The sequence below is a fragment of the Asterias rubens genome, chromosome 21, assembly GCF_902459465.1.
Source record: "Asterias rubens chromosome 21, eAstRub1.3, whole genome shotgun sequence".
NCBI lineage: Eukaryota > Metazoa > Echinodermata > Asteroidea > Forcipulatida > Asteriidae > Asterias > Asterias rubens.
This window is the reverse complement of record NC_047082.1, coordinates 1,222,329-1,243,271: the sequence shown is the minus strand read 5'-3', so window position 1 is coordinate 1,243,271 and position 20,943 is coordinate 1,222,329. Positions and strand designations below refer to the sequence as shown.

The following is a 20,943-nucleotide window of genomic DNA, read 5'->3' as shown; positions in this document are numbered from 1 at the left end:
GTTCTCTTAATTATGAACACCGAAACCATTTTTATTAATTAAAAAAGAGGTGGCATTGTCAACATAATGACCTTAATGATGAGCAGACTTGTTCCATTAAAGGCCGGTTTATAGTCGGTCGCGCGATGGTCGCGCGATGGTCGCGCGACGATAATCTTGCGCGCAATCCTAAGACTGAGGCCTAAAAACCGTGTATTTTATGATCGCGCGTCTAGATTTCCGACGCCCGACCATCGCGCGACCGACTATAACTCGGCCTTTAAGATGGGACTGCTGGACTTTAAGAAAAACAGGTTCTGTGTCCCTCCCGAATAATTGATTCGTTTTTAAGGGTATAGTTTGGACCTTGCCAGGCGAGCTCGTGCGGCATCAGGCATTACTCGGATGTAGATGTATTTACCCGAATGCACCGAGTGCACAAGGGATACTTTGCGTTTACGTTGGTAACTCGGCAGGATCCTTAAATAATGAGGACGTTAGGCCAAGGGTGCTTGATTGTTGATGGACGTGCAGATCGTACACAAAAGTGCTTAAAAAAACTTGGAGATCTGAAAGTGTTGACGACAAGACAACTGGATCTCATGTGGGGGGACTAGACATGGTGCGAGTAAAAGCTGGGATGTTGCTTATAGGCTTGATACAGCACAGAAACAGACGGATAAAAAAGGCGGCATTCGAATTGGCAGATTTGGCTATGGCTATGAGTGTTTCTAAGGGCGTTGCTAAGGAAGTAATACACTTCAACACATGATGACGCGGTGATCCATCAGCCGCAGCCGTAGTCATTATAGCTGCCACTATCAAACGCGGCATAAGTGTTTTTTTAATCTTTTTTATCGCGGGTTCTTTTCTGCGGAACAGCAGAGTCAAGTTTTACAGCGCAGTTCGTCACTCAAAGCATAGAGCAAGGAAAAGCTATTTCGACATCTGAGCTTTAAGTCATCAAACTGGTGTTTTTGAAGTCAAAGCAAGGTCGAGCCCTATAAGTTTTTTCGAGCTCCTGTATGGAAATACTACGCAGGAACCATGTTTTTGCACTTATTAGTAGTTATTAGGTGGTCTAGTATTATTTAAATATTATCAAACTACCACCATTTACTTCCAATAACCGATTCAAATTGCTGTTTTCTTTTCAACAGATTCAAACTGCATAGGTATTTCGACCAAGTAACGGTAAGCCTGTCCAGTTTGCATCGGATGGGTCATTACTGCTTCGGGTCAAAGACGCAGAGTCAGCTTGACTCGATTCTAGTCACAGTTGACTCGACATTGAGCCGACATCAAGCAGTTAACTTGTAGTAGCGCGTAAATTATTGCTGGCAATGCTATAACTTCTTTTACCGTGTTGTTGTTGCATCTGTTTTGTTCGTTTGGTGTGAATAGACTAGTTTTTTTGTAAGTCTCGGGAAAAAACCCAGAATGAAAATGAGTGAGTACGATACCATTGACTGTATTGAATTGAATTGTAACTTGACTCAAGTTGATTTAAATTGACTCAAGTTGATTAAAGGTGACTCCCGAATGAGTCGAATTGCGTGAAATTGTTCAATTCATGAAAACTTAACCATTGATCAATGAAACTTAATTTTCAGCGATGTGTTCCGAGAATGGTTTTTATTCCGAGTTGATCTTTGACGCCATGATCACTGCGTCGTCTGCAGTGTATGGCTACCCAGCGACTGCAGCCCGTCTTGGCAATGAACCACCCGGATGGATCCCGAAACCGTGGGATAAGTTCCCGTGGATCGAAGTCTCATTCTCGGAACCTGTGTGGTTGGCTAGACTAACGACACAGGCTCCATCGTCTCTCTCGATGAACAACACCATCATGGAGTTTAATCTACTCTTAAGGCCGGACGAGAATGGGCATTGGATTAAGCACCAAATGGTAATGACTAATTTTGACTTCATGCAAAAGAGATGATAGCTATCCGTAACCCACTCACGCGTAGCTTAGCTAGCAGGAAATCAGCGTCGTCTGCACGCAAAGCGGATAGTGAGTAGCGTATGACGTCATAGTGATGACGTATCCGTCACACTAACCGTAGCCTTTTGCCGGCGAAACCTCCCTAAAATCAGCCTGTTGACGTTTCGACCCTAGCAGGTCTTTCTTGAAGGCTCTGACGTTTCAACCCAATAGCATAGAATCCTCGAAATAGACTCTGCTATCATGATCGAAACGTCAACAGGACGATACAAGTCCTTTTGGTTGGTATGACTACAGCTCGAAATTATTGGGGGGGGGGGGGGGGTGGGGGGCGTCCACAAGACCGCATAACTTGTAGCTAGGAAATTTTTCTTGACCGGGATTTTATTAGCAAGACCAGACTAAAAAATATGAGAAGACACTAGACTCAAAATGAGAACACATTCTGGGTCAGACAGAATAATCTGGAAAATATTTTTTTTCAAATATTAAATAATGAACCATTGATAAATGAGCTAAAAAATAATGAACTTATTTTTTGTCCGTCTATAGATTTTCCAAGCTAACTACTACACCAACAATAGTGTACAGGATTTCGACTTCGACAGATCACTTCTTGCAAAAGAAATGCGCTTGTATATCCGGACTGGTGGATCAGTCGGGCTACGTCTCGAGCTGTTTGGATGCAGAGCACCAACGAATACAGGTAGGCTCTATACTGGACACCTTCGGTAATTGTCAAAGCCCAGTCCTCCCACTTGGTGTATCTCAACATAATACATAAATAACAAAATTAATTGAGCTCAATCGTCGTCGAAGTTGCGAGATAATGATGGAATAAAAAACACCCTTATCACACGAAGTTGTGGGCTTTCAGATGCTTGATTTCGGGACCCCAACATCCAATTCTGAGGTCTCGAAATGAAGTTCGTGGAAAAATTATTTTAAAAAAAAGTTTTAATGCTAACAATAATTTTGAGTAATTACCAATAGTGTCCACTGCCTTTAAAGACAATGGCCGTTTTCGAAACTACGGCTACACGAATTGAGTTTATCGGCAACATATCCGTCATTTAAAACGAAGTGAATTTATCATGCAATAATGTCCTCCGGATAATATTGCTTAGAAGACATATTTGCATGCGACACCGGTAGAAAACTGTATGGGAAGTAGGAGAAGGTAGAAAACAAATTTTATTTCGATACATATCAAACTATCTACCCATGACTATATTTTATTATGTGAAGAATCATCTAGGTTTCAAATTTTCCCAGAATGCTTCATGAACAGTGACTGTAATCGTGATGCGTCTTATGATCACGGTCAGTGCGCATGCGTGGAAGATATATCCACCATTCTGTCACCGACACCATCAACCTCGTGCCAAGGTGAGACATTATTATCTGGGATATTTTATTTGTGTAACTGCGTAAGCGCATTTCATAGATTATCAATGGTTTTTCGCGAGTAAGGCATTCTGGTTAAAAGGGCATCTCGGAATTGAGGTCACTGCATTCAGGCAGGAGCGTCCAGAGCGTCATCAAAAATGGTGTTCGCTCGACCCCAGCGCTAGCCTTTTGTCAAGTCCTTGGCTTGGAGAGTTGAGAGATTACAAGCGACTGGAATAGGAGACCACTCACGTGAACTCGCGCATGGTCTCTCATTCCAGTCGCTCCACGAAGGCCTTGCAAAGAAACCGCTGTTGGTAAAGTTTGAAATAGTATAATCGGTTTAATTTGGCGGCTACGTCCTGTAGAGATAATCTGAACATTGGACTACACACTTCGAGGACAAAGAGTTACGTCCGACATTTTGCTTTTGAGCCCACATCACATTTGATTTCACATGTCCTTCATGAGATTTGCAGATAAATCCGACGTACCTTGCGGATAGGGACGGATTGCCAGTCTATCAACCCGTTATTCGAACCCTAGCACTAGAGGGCCTCTTTCAATATTAACGGTCACTCAGCGGATGAAAGTTTTCGGATAAGGACAGGGGGCAAGTCTATGGACACTTAAAGTCATACCCTGGTCACTAGAGGGCCTCCTTCAACATTAACGGTTGGCCGCCGCGGTGGGCGAAAGTTTTCAGATAAGGACGGAGAGCCAGTCTATGGACGTATTATTAGTCGGACCCTTGCCACTAGAGGGCCTCCTTCAATATTTACGGTCGGACCACTAAAGTTTTCGATCAAAAAATCAACACAGAATTAAAGGCTTGTAAACTTCGTTAAAAATCGCTGGCAGATCAGAGCGAGTCTTGACTTTCCACTTTATTTTGTGATCTGAGCGAGTATCATCAAAATGGCATTTGTAACGGAGCAGGTGGTTGTATATCACGGGGAGGGGTGCAGGTAAGTTCTGTAACTTTGGTTTTGTGTTGTGGTGGTGCGTAATTACGTCGTGTGCATATTAAAAATATAACAACGTCAACGAACAAGGTTTTGTGTGAGTTCGAATCCAACCACAGCCAGTGCATGTATGATGTAGTGGGATGCCAGGTTGCTACCTAGTACTACAGGCTACTCAGCGCTGTGTAGGGAAAAGTTTCCGTATGGCGCGACTTGATGATGAGAGTATTTATTTAAGTTTTATTTCCAACAAAAACATGGTGTTTAAATGCAATAGGGAAGCTTTTGCCAAGTTCTCTTGTAAAGTTGTATTGTAATTCTAATTATTTATATACAAAATACTGAAGCTGAGTACCCAGTAACCATGGTAACCCAGGGCAGGAGGTTCATTTAATAATAACATTCCTAAAAGTAAAATAAATCTTGTTGTTTTTTTTATTTGTATTTTGACATAACAATAACTAGATGATCACACTTTCTTTGCTTTATAATTTATAAGAATGATTTGCAGTTCACTCAAAAAGAGATAAATCTTAGGCCTGTGGCTCTTTGTGTCCGTACTGTATTGTGTTTGTTTCCTTTTGTAAACTGATTGTTATGCTTTATTGCTTTCGTTAGGGGGTCCATACTCGACAAGCTTTGCTTTTTATGGGCCCCCTCCAACTCCATCACCTTGTGCTCTGTATGTTTGTTTTTTGCTTTGTTTTCCGTAATTTATGTTTTGCCTTTGCTTGTAAATGTAGTATAGTATTACTTCATGTGTCATCATTATTCCATTTGCTTGTAAAACATAGTTCTTTATTCACTGCTAATTGTTTTGTTTATTTGTTTGGATTTGGAAATAAAGTGAATTGAACTGAATTGAATTGTGTAATCACAACAATAAAGTAAAGTAAACACTGGTAAAGTAAATCAAGCCAAGGTTGAACTCCTGACTCCTCTGTCCCATGAGCTCCAGCCGGGCCAGGTCTGCATATATACTGACTAATCAAATCCTTTTTTTAATGTTTTTTTTCTTCCTGTTTATTACGTAGAATGCTGGGTACCACTTGGCCTAGAGTCCAAGGCAATCAAAGATTTCCAGATAAGTTCCTCCTCAGAGAGACCGTCCACAGGGGATCAAACAGGAGTTCGCCTCGGTGGTGATGACGCTTGGTCTCCTGCAGATAACGACCCAGCACCCTGGATAAAGGTAGGAGAATTTGTTGTTTCTCCCGTCGTCATAGAAAATGTGGCATGTCATAGCCTACTCCTAGAACCACTCGATTCGTTGTCATGGCCGAGCAGTTAATACAGGGCTCAAGCTCTGGTGTTTCTGGTCAGCAGAGTATGGGTTTGAGTCCCAGTCATGTTGTGGCGAAGTGGTTATAGAGCTCTGGATTCAAGCTGTGGTGATTCTGATCAGCAGAAAGAAAAGTTTTGACCCCTTTTTGTTAAAAACAATTGTATCAAACCTTATTTTATTGTGAGTGTGGAGGCGGGATGCACAAAAAAACACCCATATTTCTTGAAGAATTCTTCATTTTGAATTCTCTCTTTTCTTTTATGTCAATTTCTTTCCACAGGTGACTTTTAACCATAGTATGAGAGTAATGGGTATGTCAACGGAAGGGCAGATACTTTATTATTTTGACAAAGACTTCGCACAAGATGCTACTGTTGAGTACGGTAACAACACCACTAATCACTCCTACAACATAGAAGAGGGGGGTCAGATAAAGGTAAATAACTTTCCCAAGGGACTAGAAAATAAAGTCTTCTTCTTCCATGAGTTACTCGGTTCTTATTCAGCGCTTTATCACACCCCTAGGGGCATATCAAAGCGTTCAGTATTGTTTCCTGCAAGGTATGTGGAACTCCATAGCACCATGAAATGGTTCGGTGCAATCATGGAGGTAGAAATATTTTTTTTCTTTCATTATTATCTCGCAAGTTCGATGACCGATTGAGCTCAAATTTCAACAGGTTTGTTATTTTATGCATATGTTGAGATACACCAACTGTGAAGGCTAGTCTTTGAGAATTACCAATAGTGTCCACTGCCTTTAAGTGTCTTGCTTAAGGACACAAGTGTCACGACCAGGACTTGAACCCACACTCTGCTGATCAGATACACCAGGGTCTAATTTTATAAAGCTGCTTTAGCACAACAAAATTATGCCCGCCAGAATAAGGTTACCAGCCAAAATACCATCCCACATGTAAAATTTGTGACTGGTATCCTGCTCATTTCTGCTGAGAAGATTATTGTTCAGCAATTGTACAGTTTGATGATAATTTGTATCTCTTTTATTTCCAGGTCTTTGAGTTAAACACAGACGCCACCGAGGTCGTCACACATATATTTCCGTATTCTATCATAACGGACTACATCACTCTGCACATTCTGTCACCACCGGCTGACAAGATAGGTCTGGGTCTCGAGTTATATGGATGCAGCGTTCACAACCAAGAAGAAAGTAAGTAGAAAGATGAAACACAAGGTTCAGGTCTTGAACGTCGCTCTTGAAGGGGTACAGCAATTTCCCTCTGGTAAAGGTTTTTTTCTTTGAGGACAATTTTTATTGGGACTTTGCCGAGGGCACCACAGCAAAAGCACAGGGCACCACAGCAATTGCTGTGGTGATGTGGATTGTTTCTGTTCAGGAGATTGTGGGTTTGAGTCTCAGTCGTGACACTTGTGTCTTTAAGCAAGAAACTTAACCATTATGAATGTATGAATTTACCAAGTGGCAGGGTCTCGATGATGTATATATAATTATTGTTTTCTTGTCTCAGGCTGCTGTGGAAATGTTGGTTGTCATCATCCAGTGCGTGAATGCGTACGGAGAAAATGTGTGAATACAACTACAAACTCAACATCAACTCCGGTTGCTTCAACTTCAACTGGACAACCAACCACCACAAGTCAACCAACCACCACTAACCAACCAACTACTAGCCAACCAACCACTAGTCAACCTACCACAAGTCAACCAACCACCACAAGTCAACCAACCACAAGTCAACCAACCACAAGTCAACCTACCACTACTCAACCAACCACCACTAGTCAACCAACCACCACTAACCAACCAACTACTAGCCAACCAACCACTAGTCAACCTACCACAAGTCAACCAACCACCACAAGTCAACCAACCACAAATCAACCAACCACAACTCAATCAACCACTACACACCAACCATCGACAGTGGCTCAGTCAGTTTGTCCTCAAGTCAAATCATTGTCCACCAGCCCCCAATCCATTGGCCCTGATGTTACTCCTCCATCATCGATGTATTCCGAACCGCCTGACACATTTTTACAGGAGATAGCCAGTGGTTTGTCTGAAGAGGTGAGTCTGAGTTAATAGCTTATTTTTATTTTCTAAAGAATATTTATCAGGTTTCATTATAGTTTATGCTAACACCCTTATTATGTACTTGCTTGGTAGTTTTTTTTATTTTGAGAAGTTATCTTGCTTTATATTCTACTACCGTGGAGTTGATTTGTCAGAATTCTGGAGACTTTTCTAGAATTTTTATATAATGTAAGTAACACATCACGATCGTCCTGACAGGAAATAGCTGAGCTATGTAGCGCCCTCGCAGGGGGCAGTGGAGCAAACGTGTCGCGCCATGTCACCCATGTTGGTCTCCATGTTCTACAAGAGGCCACAGCAAACAAGAACACACCAATCCCCCCGTCGAATCTTGCTACTTCTGTTAAATTCCTGGAAGCGGTTTCTAAGATGAACCTTGATGGGGTTGACTTCAACAGCTCAAAGCACAGTCTAGAGGTAGGAGTGGCATAGGGTTTGGGTACTTTTTGTATTACATAAAACACAAATTTCCACAGCTTAACATTTAGATAATGATCGTAGAAAGCCACCTTAAATATTACTTGCTTAGGTGCTGTAGTTTTTGAGAAATGAGTAAAACAATTTCACAAAAATAAGTTTAGCATGTACAACGAATTTACGCCACTCTCCTGAAAACATCGCTCTGTGATTTTCACAGTTGCTTCTTACGAAGAAAGATTTTGTGATCATTAATTTTGTTAGAAATTACCAAAAGTATACCATCCCTTTAGCCTGCATTGGGAGTTGTTGTGATGCATTCGGATTACAACTGTTGTGCTGTTTGTTTGTTTGTTTGTCGGATTGCAGTTTGACTGTTTGTTTGTTTGTCACACAGCAAATGGCAAATATTGGGAGCAGCCTGATGAATCCTGTGCATTCTCAATCGTGGAGTGACGCAAAAAGCGTAAGTTGAAAGTCTAGAAATATATTTATTGGTTATACTCCAATTGCTTGTGATAAACCCTAGCGATGCCCCCGTCCAATCAAATGGGCCATCACTTTAAAGCAATTATAAGACTGTACAAGTCACACCTAGTGTTTCAAAGTTTTCCATTCTCTTTCAGAGTGACGCTTTGTCGGGACCGTTTCAAGTCATTCAGTCTCTGGAGGAGATGGCCTTCAAAGTCGGACAGAACCTCGGCAAGGACGCGTCGGTAGAAATCGTCACAGACAACATCGGTAAAACATTTTCCCTCATCGTTAATCGGGTGAAGTAATGAATCCCTAGGCTTAAGATAACATCTTTGAGAGGGCAAGGCTGTTTTCATTTTGCAAAGGGCATTTCCATTTGGAAAATGTTAAAGTCTATGAGAAACTTTTGAAGGGGCACCAAGGCCAAGACTAGGGCAATAGAGAACATGGTTTCTGTGGCCTCACTTTAATTTCATGCCTAGGTCCCTTTCAAATAACACAAGCTCAAACAGTGCATTGCCCAGGTCGAAATTCCAGTTGAACCTAGTTAAACTGGGTTTAACTGGAACTAGTTGAAACCAGTTGATAAACTAGTTAAACACAGTTAAAACCAGTTGGTTTAATATGGAAAATGGACAGAGACCAACTGGTTTATAATTTCAACCTAGTTGAACACAGTTAAACCTAGTCCAAACCAGTTGGTTAATATGGAAAATGGACGAGTTTGATCACTATCCAGTTGAACCAGTTGACCCCAGTTAACTAGGTTCAACTGGAATTTTGACCTGGATGACCCCTTGCACTTCCATTGGGAAATCTTAAAGTCCATGGGGAACTTTTTGAAGGGGCACCAAGGCTCAGGACAATGGTGGTCATGGCCTCTGTGTAATTCCAGGCATTGAATCCTTGCATATAACATACACTCAAAGAGTGCTCTCACTGAAGTCAAAACAAGACTTGTCACTGGCTGAAAGTTGTCATTGGTCCGTATACAGCTTCCCCTCGTGAAATGGAATAGTCCAGATTTTACCTCATGCTTATATTCTACAACAATGCATAAACTTTTTAACAGGCCTGTATTCTGCGTTTTTGAAAGGGCAAAGGCACCAGGGCATTTTCTCCTTTGGTAAAGGGCACCCTAAGAGGAAATTGTAAATTTCTACTGGAGCATTTCAAGGGCACCAAGGCAATGACCAGGGGGCATGGAGGCAATCACCTTCATTACCTCCGTGAAGCTAAGGCCTTGTCTAATAACTAAATTTGCACAGGATTTATCTGATGATGGTTTTCTTTGGATCGTAGGAATCAACCTTTTTGATATGGCTGTTGATGAGCTGCTCATATTCGGTTGGAACTGGTCCAGTTCGGATTCCATGTTCACGGCTTCAATTGCTGCGCAGGAGTTCCGCACTAAAAATTTACCTGGTAGGTTGTTGTATGGAGATAACTAATAACCCCTATCAATTATGCAGTCATTTGCAACTATATCCTTGGCGTCATTTAAGCTTAAAGTATACGCATGCATTGTCTGGGCCCAGGCGTTCGCTCTGGTTTCCTGCTTTTATTGGCATCCATATTGCACCACAGCACGGTGCTTGAAAGGAACACGTCTCAAACTTAAAAAAGGTAGCTCCTTAATGGACAAAATACTGAGGGCTTTCATACTCCCCAAAGCGCTTTATAAGAACGTAATATTATTGTTATTATTAATCAAACAGCTAAGACGAGAGCCCTTCTTGTGGGTGGTGTGTTTAAGAACGTTGCAGCGTTGTCTCCAGGAGAGGTAGCCAATAAAGACATCAAGAATGCCACAAATGGAACGCATCTCCAGCTACAGAGTGACGTAGTAACTGTATTGGCATCTACCTCAGGAAAAATCTCCATGGCGGTGTCGTTCTCAACTCCCAAAAATGTAAGACCTTTTTTTAATATTTATTTTTTTTGCGCTTCAAAAATTGTTGTGCATTAATACATGTGGGCTATTGAAAAAACTTGCGGGCGACCCAACATTTTGGTTGACTCAACATTTTGGTTGACTTGTCTGGCGTGCAAATGGAAAAAAAGTTAAGGGAAACCCCTGAATGGCCTGAGATCAAAACACTCACTCAGTTTGAAGGTGTAGTTTATAAAGAATTGAATATTTTATTTATTATTTCTTATGCAGACAACGCTTGTGGATCTGAAAGCCAATGAGAAGCCGTCTTTCACGTGTGTGTTTTGGGATTATGACGAAAGGTACGTGTTTCAGGCGTGTCATTTCTCAGGATTTGTTGTCTTGATTTAAGGATGTTCTTACTGGATATTTGAAATTAAAGTTGCATCCCCTTCAGGCGGTCCCTGTGCTGCCGCTTCCCATGTGGTATCGTAAATGTGGGTGCAGTCCCAGGCTGTACAGCAGTTACAGATTTAATGGCTTCTGTCTGGCACCCCTGAACAAAGATATTACGGACTGTGAAGGATGTAACCCTCTTTCAGCCCCAGGAGTTCAGTTCAGTTCAGTTCAGTTCAGTTTTATTTCCACTCAATCATTTCAGATGACAAGATCTAACATAGAGTAGTAAAGATACACAATAGATTAAGTGGTGGAGGACTCCCAAAAGCAAGCTTGTAGGGTGGAGTCCCCCAGGGATGTGAGTAAATACAAACGTAGTTTGTTTTCAGAACAATGCCTGGGATATTTAAAACACAACAAAAAGTTACACATGGAAAGACATGGACAAATACTAACAGGACAAACAAACACAAAGACAGTGGTTCTCTATATGGAGTAGGTGGCCACATGCCCCTGATGGCAGTTGATTTGGGGGGGCTGCCTGAGTCAGTTAAGTATAGCCCTCACATTGAGGTGACCATCTGTGGCCTTGTGATTTTAGGTGGTACCTCATAGGAAAAGAAATTAAATAAAAACCAAAATTAATATTCTTTATCCCCGATGCAAATTTAACATCTATTATATCGTTGCGGTACCCGCTGCCAAAATATAGGATTCGAACTGCCTCTAGCTGCCGGGCAACCTCGGTAGTCTAGTTGGTAAGACACTGCTCTAGAATTGCAAGGGTTGTGGGTTCGAATCCCACCCGAGTAACATGCCTGTGATATTTGTTCACAGGACTCGGGAAAGTACTGAGTATACAGTGCTAACACACATCGGTGTATGGGTAAAAACCAAAATTAATATTCTTTATCCCCGATGCAAATTTAACATCTGTTATAAATAAACATTGACAAAATAGAGAGACCTTCAACAAAGGCTGAGGCTGAGTTGGTAGAAGGTTTACCAAGGTTCAAACCCCGCTCTGGTAGATTTTGTTATTGTTTAATGTTCATAAACATACTTCCTGTGGATGCATTGTGCGATGCGAATTTTATTGTGTCACAAAAGGAAAGGGAGCGTGTACCGATTGTTGCATCACCAAAATTCTCTCTGCATTCGCAGGAAGTATGAACCGGGCTTAACAAGGGAGTGAATTTCCTTGGACATCCAGCAGGGTGGATATGTGAGCATTACAAGTCTTATTATAATGATTTGTTATTATTATTACGAAATACTAATGATGTTATAATACCATTAACTACTCAGTGATCAGTCGTCAGGGAGTGGGAAATGGTCTGATTATGGATGCTATCTCGTTGAGGAAGGTGATGACGCTGAGGATATACTCTGTTACTGCAACCACACCACAAACTTTGCTGTCCTCATGCAGGTCACTGAAAGCACTGTAAGTGTATAGCAGAGTCTTGTCTCTCGTCAGCAAAAGATAAACCTGACTTGTTCCATGATTTTCTGAATCAGATTTCCCTGAGACGGCTGATGAGACAATATTGTGTTGGATTATTCCCTTAGCGCTACTTTAAGCAGCTTTGGGTTGAAGAATGGTACAAGTATGTCTGACTAAGAAGGATATGTTGTTAATCACCTTGATCTAGCTATAGAATTAGGATATTTACGCTTTTTAAGAATAAAGTATTGTGATTGCTGTTATACTTTGATCTAGCTTGAACCAAGTGCTCTGATCGCTAACTATGAATTTGTTGTATTATCTCTAATTTATATTATGTGTCTTGTGTCAGAGCAGCTGTCATTTTCTATATTCGTCTGTCCGTTGGTTTGCCTGTCTGTCTGTTTGTTTTGTTGGTTTGTATGTCTGTATGTCCGGCTGTTTTTTACAAGTTTCTACTGATCAAAAACAGCCCCATATACTCTAGTTATAACATTAAGGGGCTTACTGCTACCTACATGTAATGTTACTCTACCCCAAACTTCATTTACTTTTCAAAATTATTTTCTTAGAAGTATGGAAATAAAAGTTTACCTGAATTAAATTGAATTGATGTTGTTGTTACTATTATTGCAAAGTTACCGGAAGAGGACATCCATACCACCGTACTGATGGTACTCACCTTTGCCTGCTCTGGTATCTCCATTGTGTCTCTCCTTATTGCATTGACAGTGTTCCTCTTCCTTGGGTAAGTTTAGCTTGACCGTGTTTAATTTCAGATTCATAAATACCTCAGACAGTTTCGCTATTCCTATTGGTGGAGAGCGCGTCCTGTTGGTGTGTATAAACCTTTGTTTATGACCGGTAAAAAGTGTTAATTCATGGGCATGACACGCGACCTTGCACCTGTTCTTACAAGACAGTTTCTTCATTCCTGTTGGTCGAGAGCAACGGCTGTAACAGTTGTGCCACATCACGATGTACGCGCGACGCGCACAACATTCCCTTCATAAGGAGTTGTTTACCCGAGTGCGACGGAGGGCTTTACCATTTCATAGCTGGAGGGGTGTTGTGTTGAAATAAATCATTGAACAACTATAACTTTTGCATTTATTTTACTTTTTGACCAAAAAGTGATCATGTTTTTGACCGAAAAGGTATTTATGAATGGGAATCAAAGTGTGTTGAATTGGTTTCCAACTAGTGGTTTAAACCCGCAGATAGGCCTGGGTCTTTATAATTTACCTCGACTTTGTCTCGGTAAAATTATTAAGAACCAGGCCTCGTTGGGATTAAACCACTAGTTGAAACCTCTTCACCACACATTGATTCCCTTTTTACAATTTCCAGCTTAATCTTCAACTTCAGCTCATTCCCTCTGATGGAGGCTAAAGCTGGTTCCTGTGAGTGTGATTGCGATGCAAATCTTGACGTCACAGTTCACAACAAACTGTTCAGAAGAGTTGAGTTCGAAACATTCAACGAGAAAACAGAGAAGTGACATTAAATTTGCTTCGCACAAAGCATTCACAGAAAGTATGAACCGGGCGTCAGTCTAACCATTTCATGAAGTGTGAAACACAAAATATCATGCTTTGCTGATGATATTGGCTTCATAATCAGAATTAGTGATCAAAAAAATGATAATAAATTATTTGTTTGTTCAAGTTGCTCATAACGTAAATGCCATTTTGGGAGATGTGTCTTTTTTGGAATGATAAAGAAATACTGTACGTCATTTTCCCTGTTTCTTAGGTCGTCCATGGCTTCAGAACGTCTAACCATTCACACCAACATGATGGCTGCTCTACTGATGGCCATGATACTGTTCCTACTGGGTGTAGCATCAGAACTAACTTTGGTGAGAAGAAAAACATTCCTCAGCCTTAAAGCCACAGGCAAAGAAAAATAGATAATGTGACCCGCTCTGCAAAAAAGGGTATTAAGGGACGCTATGCTAATTACATTTGAAGAGGCGTTCAATGTGGAGATGTTGAAAAAAAATTCACAACATGATTTTGTCTTTCTTGGTTTGTTGGCTCTCATTGTATAAAACTTCCATCGTTTATTCACAGAAATATCATTTTATTTTTTTGGTATCAATTTTAGGTAACTTTTCTTAAATTTTGCGTGGTTTAAGGTGCTGTATCTCTGAAGGCACTATCATTAAATTGTAATATGAATATGCAAATATCTGTATATCTCCAGAATGCAGAATGCCACAGGCTTCAAACCTACACCAAAGTAAAGCTTATAAAACACACATTCAGCTGTGTATGTAACTCAATTTATTTATTTTGTCCCTGAATACCCTTTTTTGTAGAGCCGTACATAGGTGTTTGAACACCTAACAAATTAAATTCTATTAAAATATTGTTCTTGACGCTCAGATTCCGTGTAAGATTGTGGCCGTCGTCCTACACTATCTGTTCCTAGCTACATTCTGTTGGATACTAGTGGAGGGGATTCATCTCTACAAACAAGTCATCTCTGTGTTTGATCAAGGGAAGAGCAAGATGCCTTTCTACTATCTCATCGGATGGGGTGAGAATAAGATGTGACGTCCCTAAAATAGTTGCATCTCATCCCTTGTCCAAGCACTTGCTCTTGATTTTTTGTTCACTCAGTTGGTATGCTTTATGTCCCCATCCCTTCACCTTTTTCCTTTAATGTGACTTGCCCTGCAATTATTTATTTGATCTAATTTGTTACTGGCACTTGCCAGTTTGCTTTTGTATTTCTAAATTGTATTTCTTAATGGTTTTTCTGTAATTTTTAACATTTCTATTTTTTATGAATGTCTGTATTTTAAACTCAATTCAGCTTGTAGCTGCGATGTTTGAGTGTGTTTTTAATAAACCAATAATGATAATAATATTCCAAAGTCAGGCACTTCAGTGTCTGTCTCGTCCATCTATTTCAGAAATAGTAAAATAATAATATAATAACTCGTTCTAATGTAGTGTATTTCACAGTATCTTCTCAATGCACTTTACACTAGTGCCCTGGTCATATGGCCAAAAACATTCGTTTAATCTTTCTCAGCTGGGGAGTAAACAACCCTGGGCTGCCGTGGTGCTCTAGTGGCTTTTTCATACACAATATCAACCTCTACACTCCCAGGAACCCATTTATACCCCTGGGTGAAGAGAAGCAGTTATAGTAAATCATTTCTTAAAGACACACTATTGGTTATTGTCAAAGACCAGTCTTTACACTTGGTGTATTTCAACATATTATGCATAAAATAACAAACCTGTGAAAATTTGTGCTCAATTGGTCGTCGAAGTTGCGAGATAACTATGAAATAAAAAACACCCTTGTCACACGAAGTTGTGTGCTTTCCCAGACGCTTGATTTCAAGACCTCAAAATCTAATTCTGAGGTCTCTAAATCAAATTCATGGAAAATTACTTCTTTCTCAAAAACTACATCACTTCAGAGGGAGCCGTTTCTCACAATGTTTTTTACTATCAACCTCTCCCCATTACTCGTTACCAAGTAAGTTTTTATGCTAATAATTATTTTGAGTCAATACCAATAGTGTCCACTGCCTTTAAGGACACAAGTGTCATGACTGGGATTCGAAGCCACACTCTGATGACTTAACCAACAGTACTTGAATTCGATATGATTGTATGTTACAGCTTCCTGTCCCTTTCTGTTTTATTTTGCATTTCCAGGTGTACCTGCCGTCATCGTCGGTATCGCTTTTGGGTTCAAGTCCAAGCTGTACGGAAGTGGAGATCAGTAAGTTTCGGTTAGCTTGAAGGCCAACTTCAATCAGAGGCTAAATTTTGCTTAACAAGTTCTTGCTAAGTAAAAAAAAAGCAGGAAACTAGTTGCATAACGACACATGGTATTTTGGATGGTATCCATAGTCTGGTAAGCCAAATCGTAAGAAAAAATTGTCTTTTGAATCTTGTTTCATTTGATTATTAATTTATTTTGCCATATTATTGATTCTATTTTTCTCATTGCAGTTGTTGGCTGACCCAAAAAGATGGTCTGATATGGGCTTTTGTTGGACCTCTCATCGTTGTAGTCACGGTAAGAAAGAGTTGGTTTCGACCACTCTGCCTTTCACTTTCATCGTAGGTGGGCCGAGCAATCTTGTGCATTGAACTCAAGTTCCAAGTCCAACTTCATAGAGTTGCTTAAGAATACAATATTGCTTAACAACTTTCTGCTGAGCAGTATTGCTTAACAACTTTCTGCTGAGCAGAAATAAGCAGGATACCTGTCACAAGTTGTACACGTGACATGGTAGTTTGGTTGGTAACCTTATTCTGGTAAGCAAAATTACTTAATAAGCAGAGTTACTTTTTCTGCTCAAGCAGCTTTATGAAATTGGGCCCTGGTGGCTGAGGAACCGAAGTGTGGGTTCGAATCACGGTCTTGACACTTGATGAACTGTTTCTTATCATTCTAGAGAAAATGGGTACCTGTAAGGGAGTAGAGATTACAAACCTGTCTGTCATTTAGCAGTCGGTGCTGCATACTCCCAAGGAGTTGAGATTGTTTCAGGAATGCTTAAGGGGCGTGCGCCGACATTTATAAAGCGTGTAAGCATAAAAACTTGCTAAGCACAGATATATATTGCTAAGCTGAAATAGGTTACCGGCCAAATTACCACAGAGTTTAAATTGCTCCAACTCGTACACCCACTCAATTGTTGCTTAGCAAAGATGTTGCTTAACAGGTTTATGACAAAATTAGGCCCTAATGAATGAGGGCAATACTGCAAACCACATGAAGAGTCCTACTTGGCCTGACAACGATAAATTTGGGTTTTTTTTTTTTTTAAATCTAATATCTTTTCTGTTCACATCAGGTCAACATGGTTGTACTAATTATGGTGGTTGTCGTGGTTACCCGTGCTGCTGCCCTCAAGTGTCAGACCAATTTTGAGCGTATCAGGTAAGATGGGGAGGTGGTGGGTAAATGGGATAGCCTGAACATCTAACGTCACACTTTGAGGATTGTGAATTATGCCACAAACCTTCCTTGAGCCTACTTCAATCCCCTTCCAAAAACACCTTTGACCTCGCATCCTCAAACATTATACATGTGTATACTATCTGTAACTGGTATTCTGCTAATAATTTGCATGTAATACTTTCTGGAATTTACCCCTGTGTGATATTCTTTGAGTAATGATTGAATCGTGTACATTTGCATTTTTTGATAGTGTTTTTTGTTGGTATTTTAAAGCTTTTACATTAACCAAAAATATCAACATGCGCATACAAGTTGACTTGCGGTGACTCGAGACCACAGGGTGCATGCGCTGAAACGAAAATTTACCCTGTCACTTTTGCAGAAAATACAAAGTCGTCTGCTCGGAAAGGTTTCAATGTGCTGAATAAAAGTCCTTCGTCTCGCAAATTTTACTTTGAATTTGTGCAGAACCAACTACTGGACATCTTGAACTGAACTATAACATTGTTATCATGCAACTGGAGCTGTGGACATGACATTTCAGCCATTTTGTGTCGTTTAGCAGAAAATGACCAGTTACTTTTTCGTTTCAGAGCGGCCAGTAAGAGCGCCATGATGCTGGTTCCTCTCCTTGGTATATCCTGGATTATCGGACTTTTCATCCAGTACAGCATTGTCCTCCGCTATGCATTCATCATCTTGAACGCCTTGCAGGTAAGTCATGGTTTGGTGATAACATATATGATAATGACCGAGGCACTCGCCCATTTGTGGGTAGGACTGGCCAAAAGACGAAGCCCGAGTGCCATTCGTATCCAACGAATGGCGCTAACATCGTGGGCATTATCTGTTATTAACCTCCACTCCACCTCTGACGTCAAATGCTATATTTTTCCAGTGCTCAACTATTTCGCACAAATGGCGTGATGTTGTTTAAAGGTAGCCATCGCGCCATTCGTTCGAAATAATGGAGCGACGGAACAATGGCCTAACGTCCATTGATGCATGCAACATTTGTTACAATGCCATCAATTGTTTTCTTGTGTTTATTTTTTTCTTGACAGGGTTTCTTCATGTTCATCTTCTACTGTGTGATGAGCTCAGAGGCAAGTTTGAATAAAACTTAAGGAAATTATTGGAAATAACAGTGAAACATGGGATGAGAAAAATCAGACGTCCTCATTGGGATTTGAACCCAAGACCCCGACATTCCGGGCAGATGCTCTACAAACTGAACTATGAGGACAGAGGTACTCCCTCAGGTTTTCCCTAAGAACCACATTTTTCTCTTGGTGTTGCATAGATGCGCAACTGGGCAAAGTAACAAACAGAATATTCGGGAAGTTTCCCTGATCACCACAGCGAAGTGACAGTGAAAGCTTGACGACCACACTGGTGATTATCGTAAAAGTTTTGATGAATTGTTGTTGATAATTGATTAGAATAAAAAAGGCAACTAACAAGCAAAACCAAAAATACAGTTAACAGCTATTTGATGTGTATAATTTGTATTGTCCCTCAGGTACGTACAGCCTTCCGTCACGAGTTGAAGAAAAGAGCAGATCGAAGCATGGATGGAAGTGTAAGTTTTTGGCTGACAACAACAATAAACAACAACAACAACAACAACATACGCCAAAAATCATCAACTTCGAAGCCTTACGAAAGCAACTAACTCTTAAATAAAACATTGGCATCAAGGTTTTTCATTTCATATAAAGGCCAATTCTTTATAGCGCTTATTTTGTATTTTTGGTTTGCGGTATTACCGTGCACGTTTGCAGTGTAGATATTTATTTTGTTTTTTAAACTTATCTGGCTATTTATGTCTGTCTGTCTCCAAAATTCCAAAAATTCTGCTCCGCTGTAGTAGAATAAATAGCTATTCAAGTTCTCACAAACCACAAACCATGCATTGATACCTCACCATGTGATCCCTCAAAGCTAAGCATTTCTTTTGTATTTTCACATTGTCCGAGTTACCATTTTTTACTGACGGCCTATAGACGTGACCAATTGTCCTCACTTTTATTTCTGTTTTCCAGAGAAGCGTGGCACCACGAACCAACGCCTGGACAATAACCGACAAGAAAACTCACATCCGACTCGTGAAGGTGTCACCCAGTTCCCAAAACTCGGACAGTGCATATTAGACCAAGCATTGTCCGCTCCATCCATGGACCAAGATGGACAAACTCAATCTGGTCACTATACATAAAGTGCAATAGACGCCATCTTTACAGGCAAATTGCATTCAGGCTTGCAGGCGCGTCAACCGCTCAGTTTTCTAATGCAACCATGCTGTTTACTAAACATCAGCCAACAAATTTTTGGCATACTGCTCGTGCTGCACGCCGTTCTTGCGCAAAACGCAAGGCTTCTTGTTTCAAATTGCCCGTAAAGATGGCCGATTTTCGTCATGTGGGAACTAGCTTAGCCTTGCTCAAGGCAGTCGGTTATTCACTCCAAAAAAAGACCGCCGCTGTATAAAAACCCACCCGTATTCACTGTGCGTAACATCGCACGACACGATGCCCCCGTACACTATCCGCATGCGGAGGCCGACAGCCTTGTAGGGTCTGTGTTGAAGCCACTGACCTCATTACTATATATAATAAGCGTATAGTTCCCACGGTCAGCTCATTACCATAATGCCCGCGAAAGACGAGACATGTCTACATCACACACCACCAACACCACGGATGCTCAGCGAGCATGATAGGCGTGCGTGATTGGACGTCAAAATGAATAATTCATTTGCCTCACATCCTGTGTTGTCTGATAGGTCTGACGAAAGATATAAATATTCATGGACTGCATACTAGCATATCCGAGAGCCCCCCCAATTTTTTCCACTTGTGGAAATTTTTCAATACAACACATTAAACCCGGAAGTTACAGACTCGACAAGGCTGTCGGCCTGACGGCCTCCGCATGCGGTTAGTGGTACGAGTGCGGATGACTTGTGTGCACAGTATTCGTACGATGTGACAGTGTGTATACGGGTGGGTCATGCGGTGTGATCGCACGCATAGGGTATACGGGTGGGTTTACAGCGGCGTCTTTTCGGAGCGAATAATGCGACTGCCTTGAGCAAGGCTAGAACTAGCTATAAACCTTTCTATTGCAACGTCACTGCCTGAGCCTTTGCCAACTTAGGTTGGAAAACTACAGAAAGCTATAAAAAAAAACAGAAAGCCAGAGTTTGTAACATTGTCGCACAAATTATCAAAAACTGTGTTTAATTGGTTGGAAATAAAGCAACACAGCATGGGAGGTATTTATCTATTGAAAGTTTGCTGAAAATGTGTTATTCACAGAAATTTGTAACTTAGAAGTATTGTTTTGTTTAAAGTAATTTAAAAGTCGGTATGCATAATCATAGTTTTACCATAAAAGTGAGTTAAGATTTTAACCAATTTTAATATTTATTAATTAAAAAATGCAAGTAATTTGTTTATCTATGCCCTATAGTTCTTTGTAGAATTATGTGAGAAAAATACTGTCCATAATTAAAGATGTTTGTGTATTATTAGGTTAAACCCTTTATACACGATTGCCAGGAAATTTAAGGGGAATTTAAACCCCTTCCCCATATAGTTTTTCACTCGTAAAACGAACACCCACTATGCATTTCCCGACTCCATAATCCAGAATTTAACTTTTTGTGGTCCCATGTTTCAGTATAAACCCATGGCCTCACGTTGACCATTGGAACTATAACCACATTTTATTTCCAATTTGCC

General features: G+C 40.6%; 1 protein-coding gene across 1 annotated transcript; it reads left to right on the top strand.

The window, feature by feature from the left end:
• Positions 1–1,594: 1,594 nt before the first annotated feature.
• LOC117304740 (adhesion G protein-coupled receptor L4-like) lies at positions 1,595–19,689 on the top strand. The gene is made up of 24 exons (XM_033789341.1): positions 1,595–1,888; positions 2,480–2,633; positions 3,203–3,316; positions 5,316–5,473; positions 5,847–6,002; positions 6,581–6,740; positions 7,060–7,619; positions 7,845–8,063; positions 8,461–8,529; positions 8,690–8,804; positions 9,840–9,962; positions 10,256–10,449; positions 10,702–10,772; positions 12,118–12,256; positions 12,895–13,004; positions 14,012–14,117; positions 14,647–14,800; positions 15,940–16,006; positions 16,240–16,306; positions 17,091–17,176; positions 17,791–17,911; positions 18,262–18,303; positions 18,720–18,779; positions 19,243–19,689. Exons 1-24 carry the CDS (start codon positions 1,595–1,597, stop codon positions 19,348–19,350), a joined length of 3,447 nt encoding a protein of 1,148 aa, XP_033645232.1. The 3' UTR covers positions 19,351–19,689.
• The last annotated feature ends 1,254 nt before the right edge of the window (positions 19,690–20,943 follow it).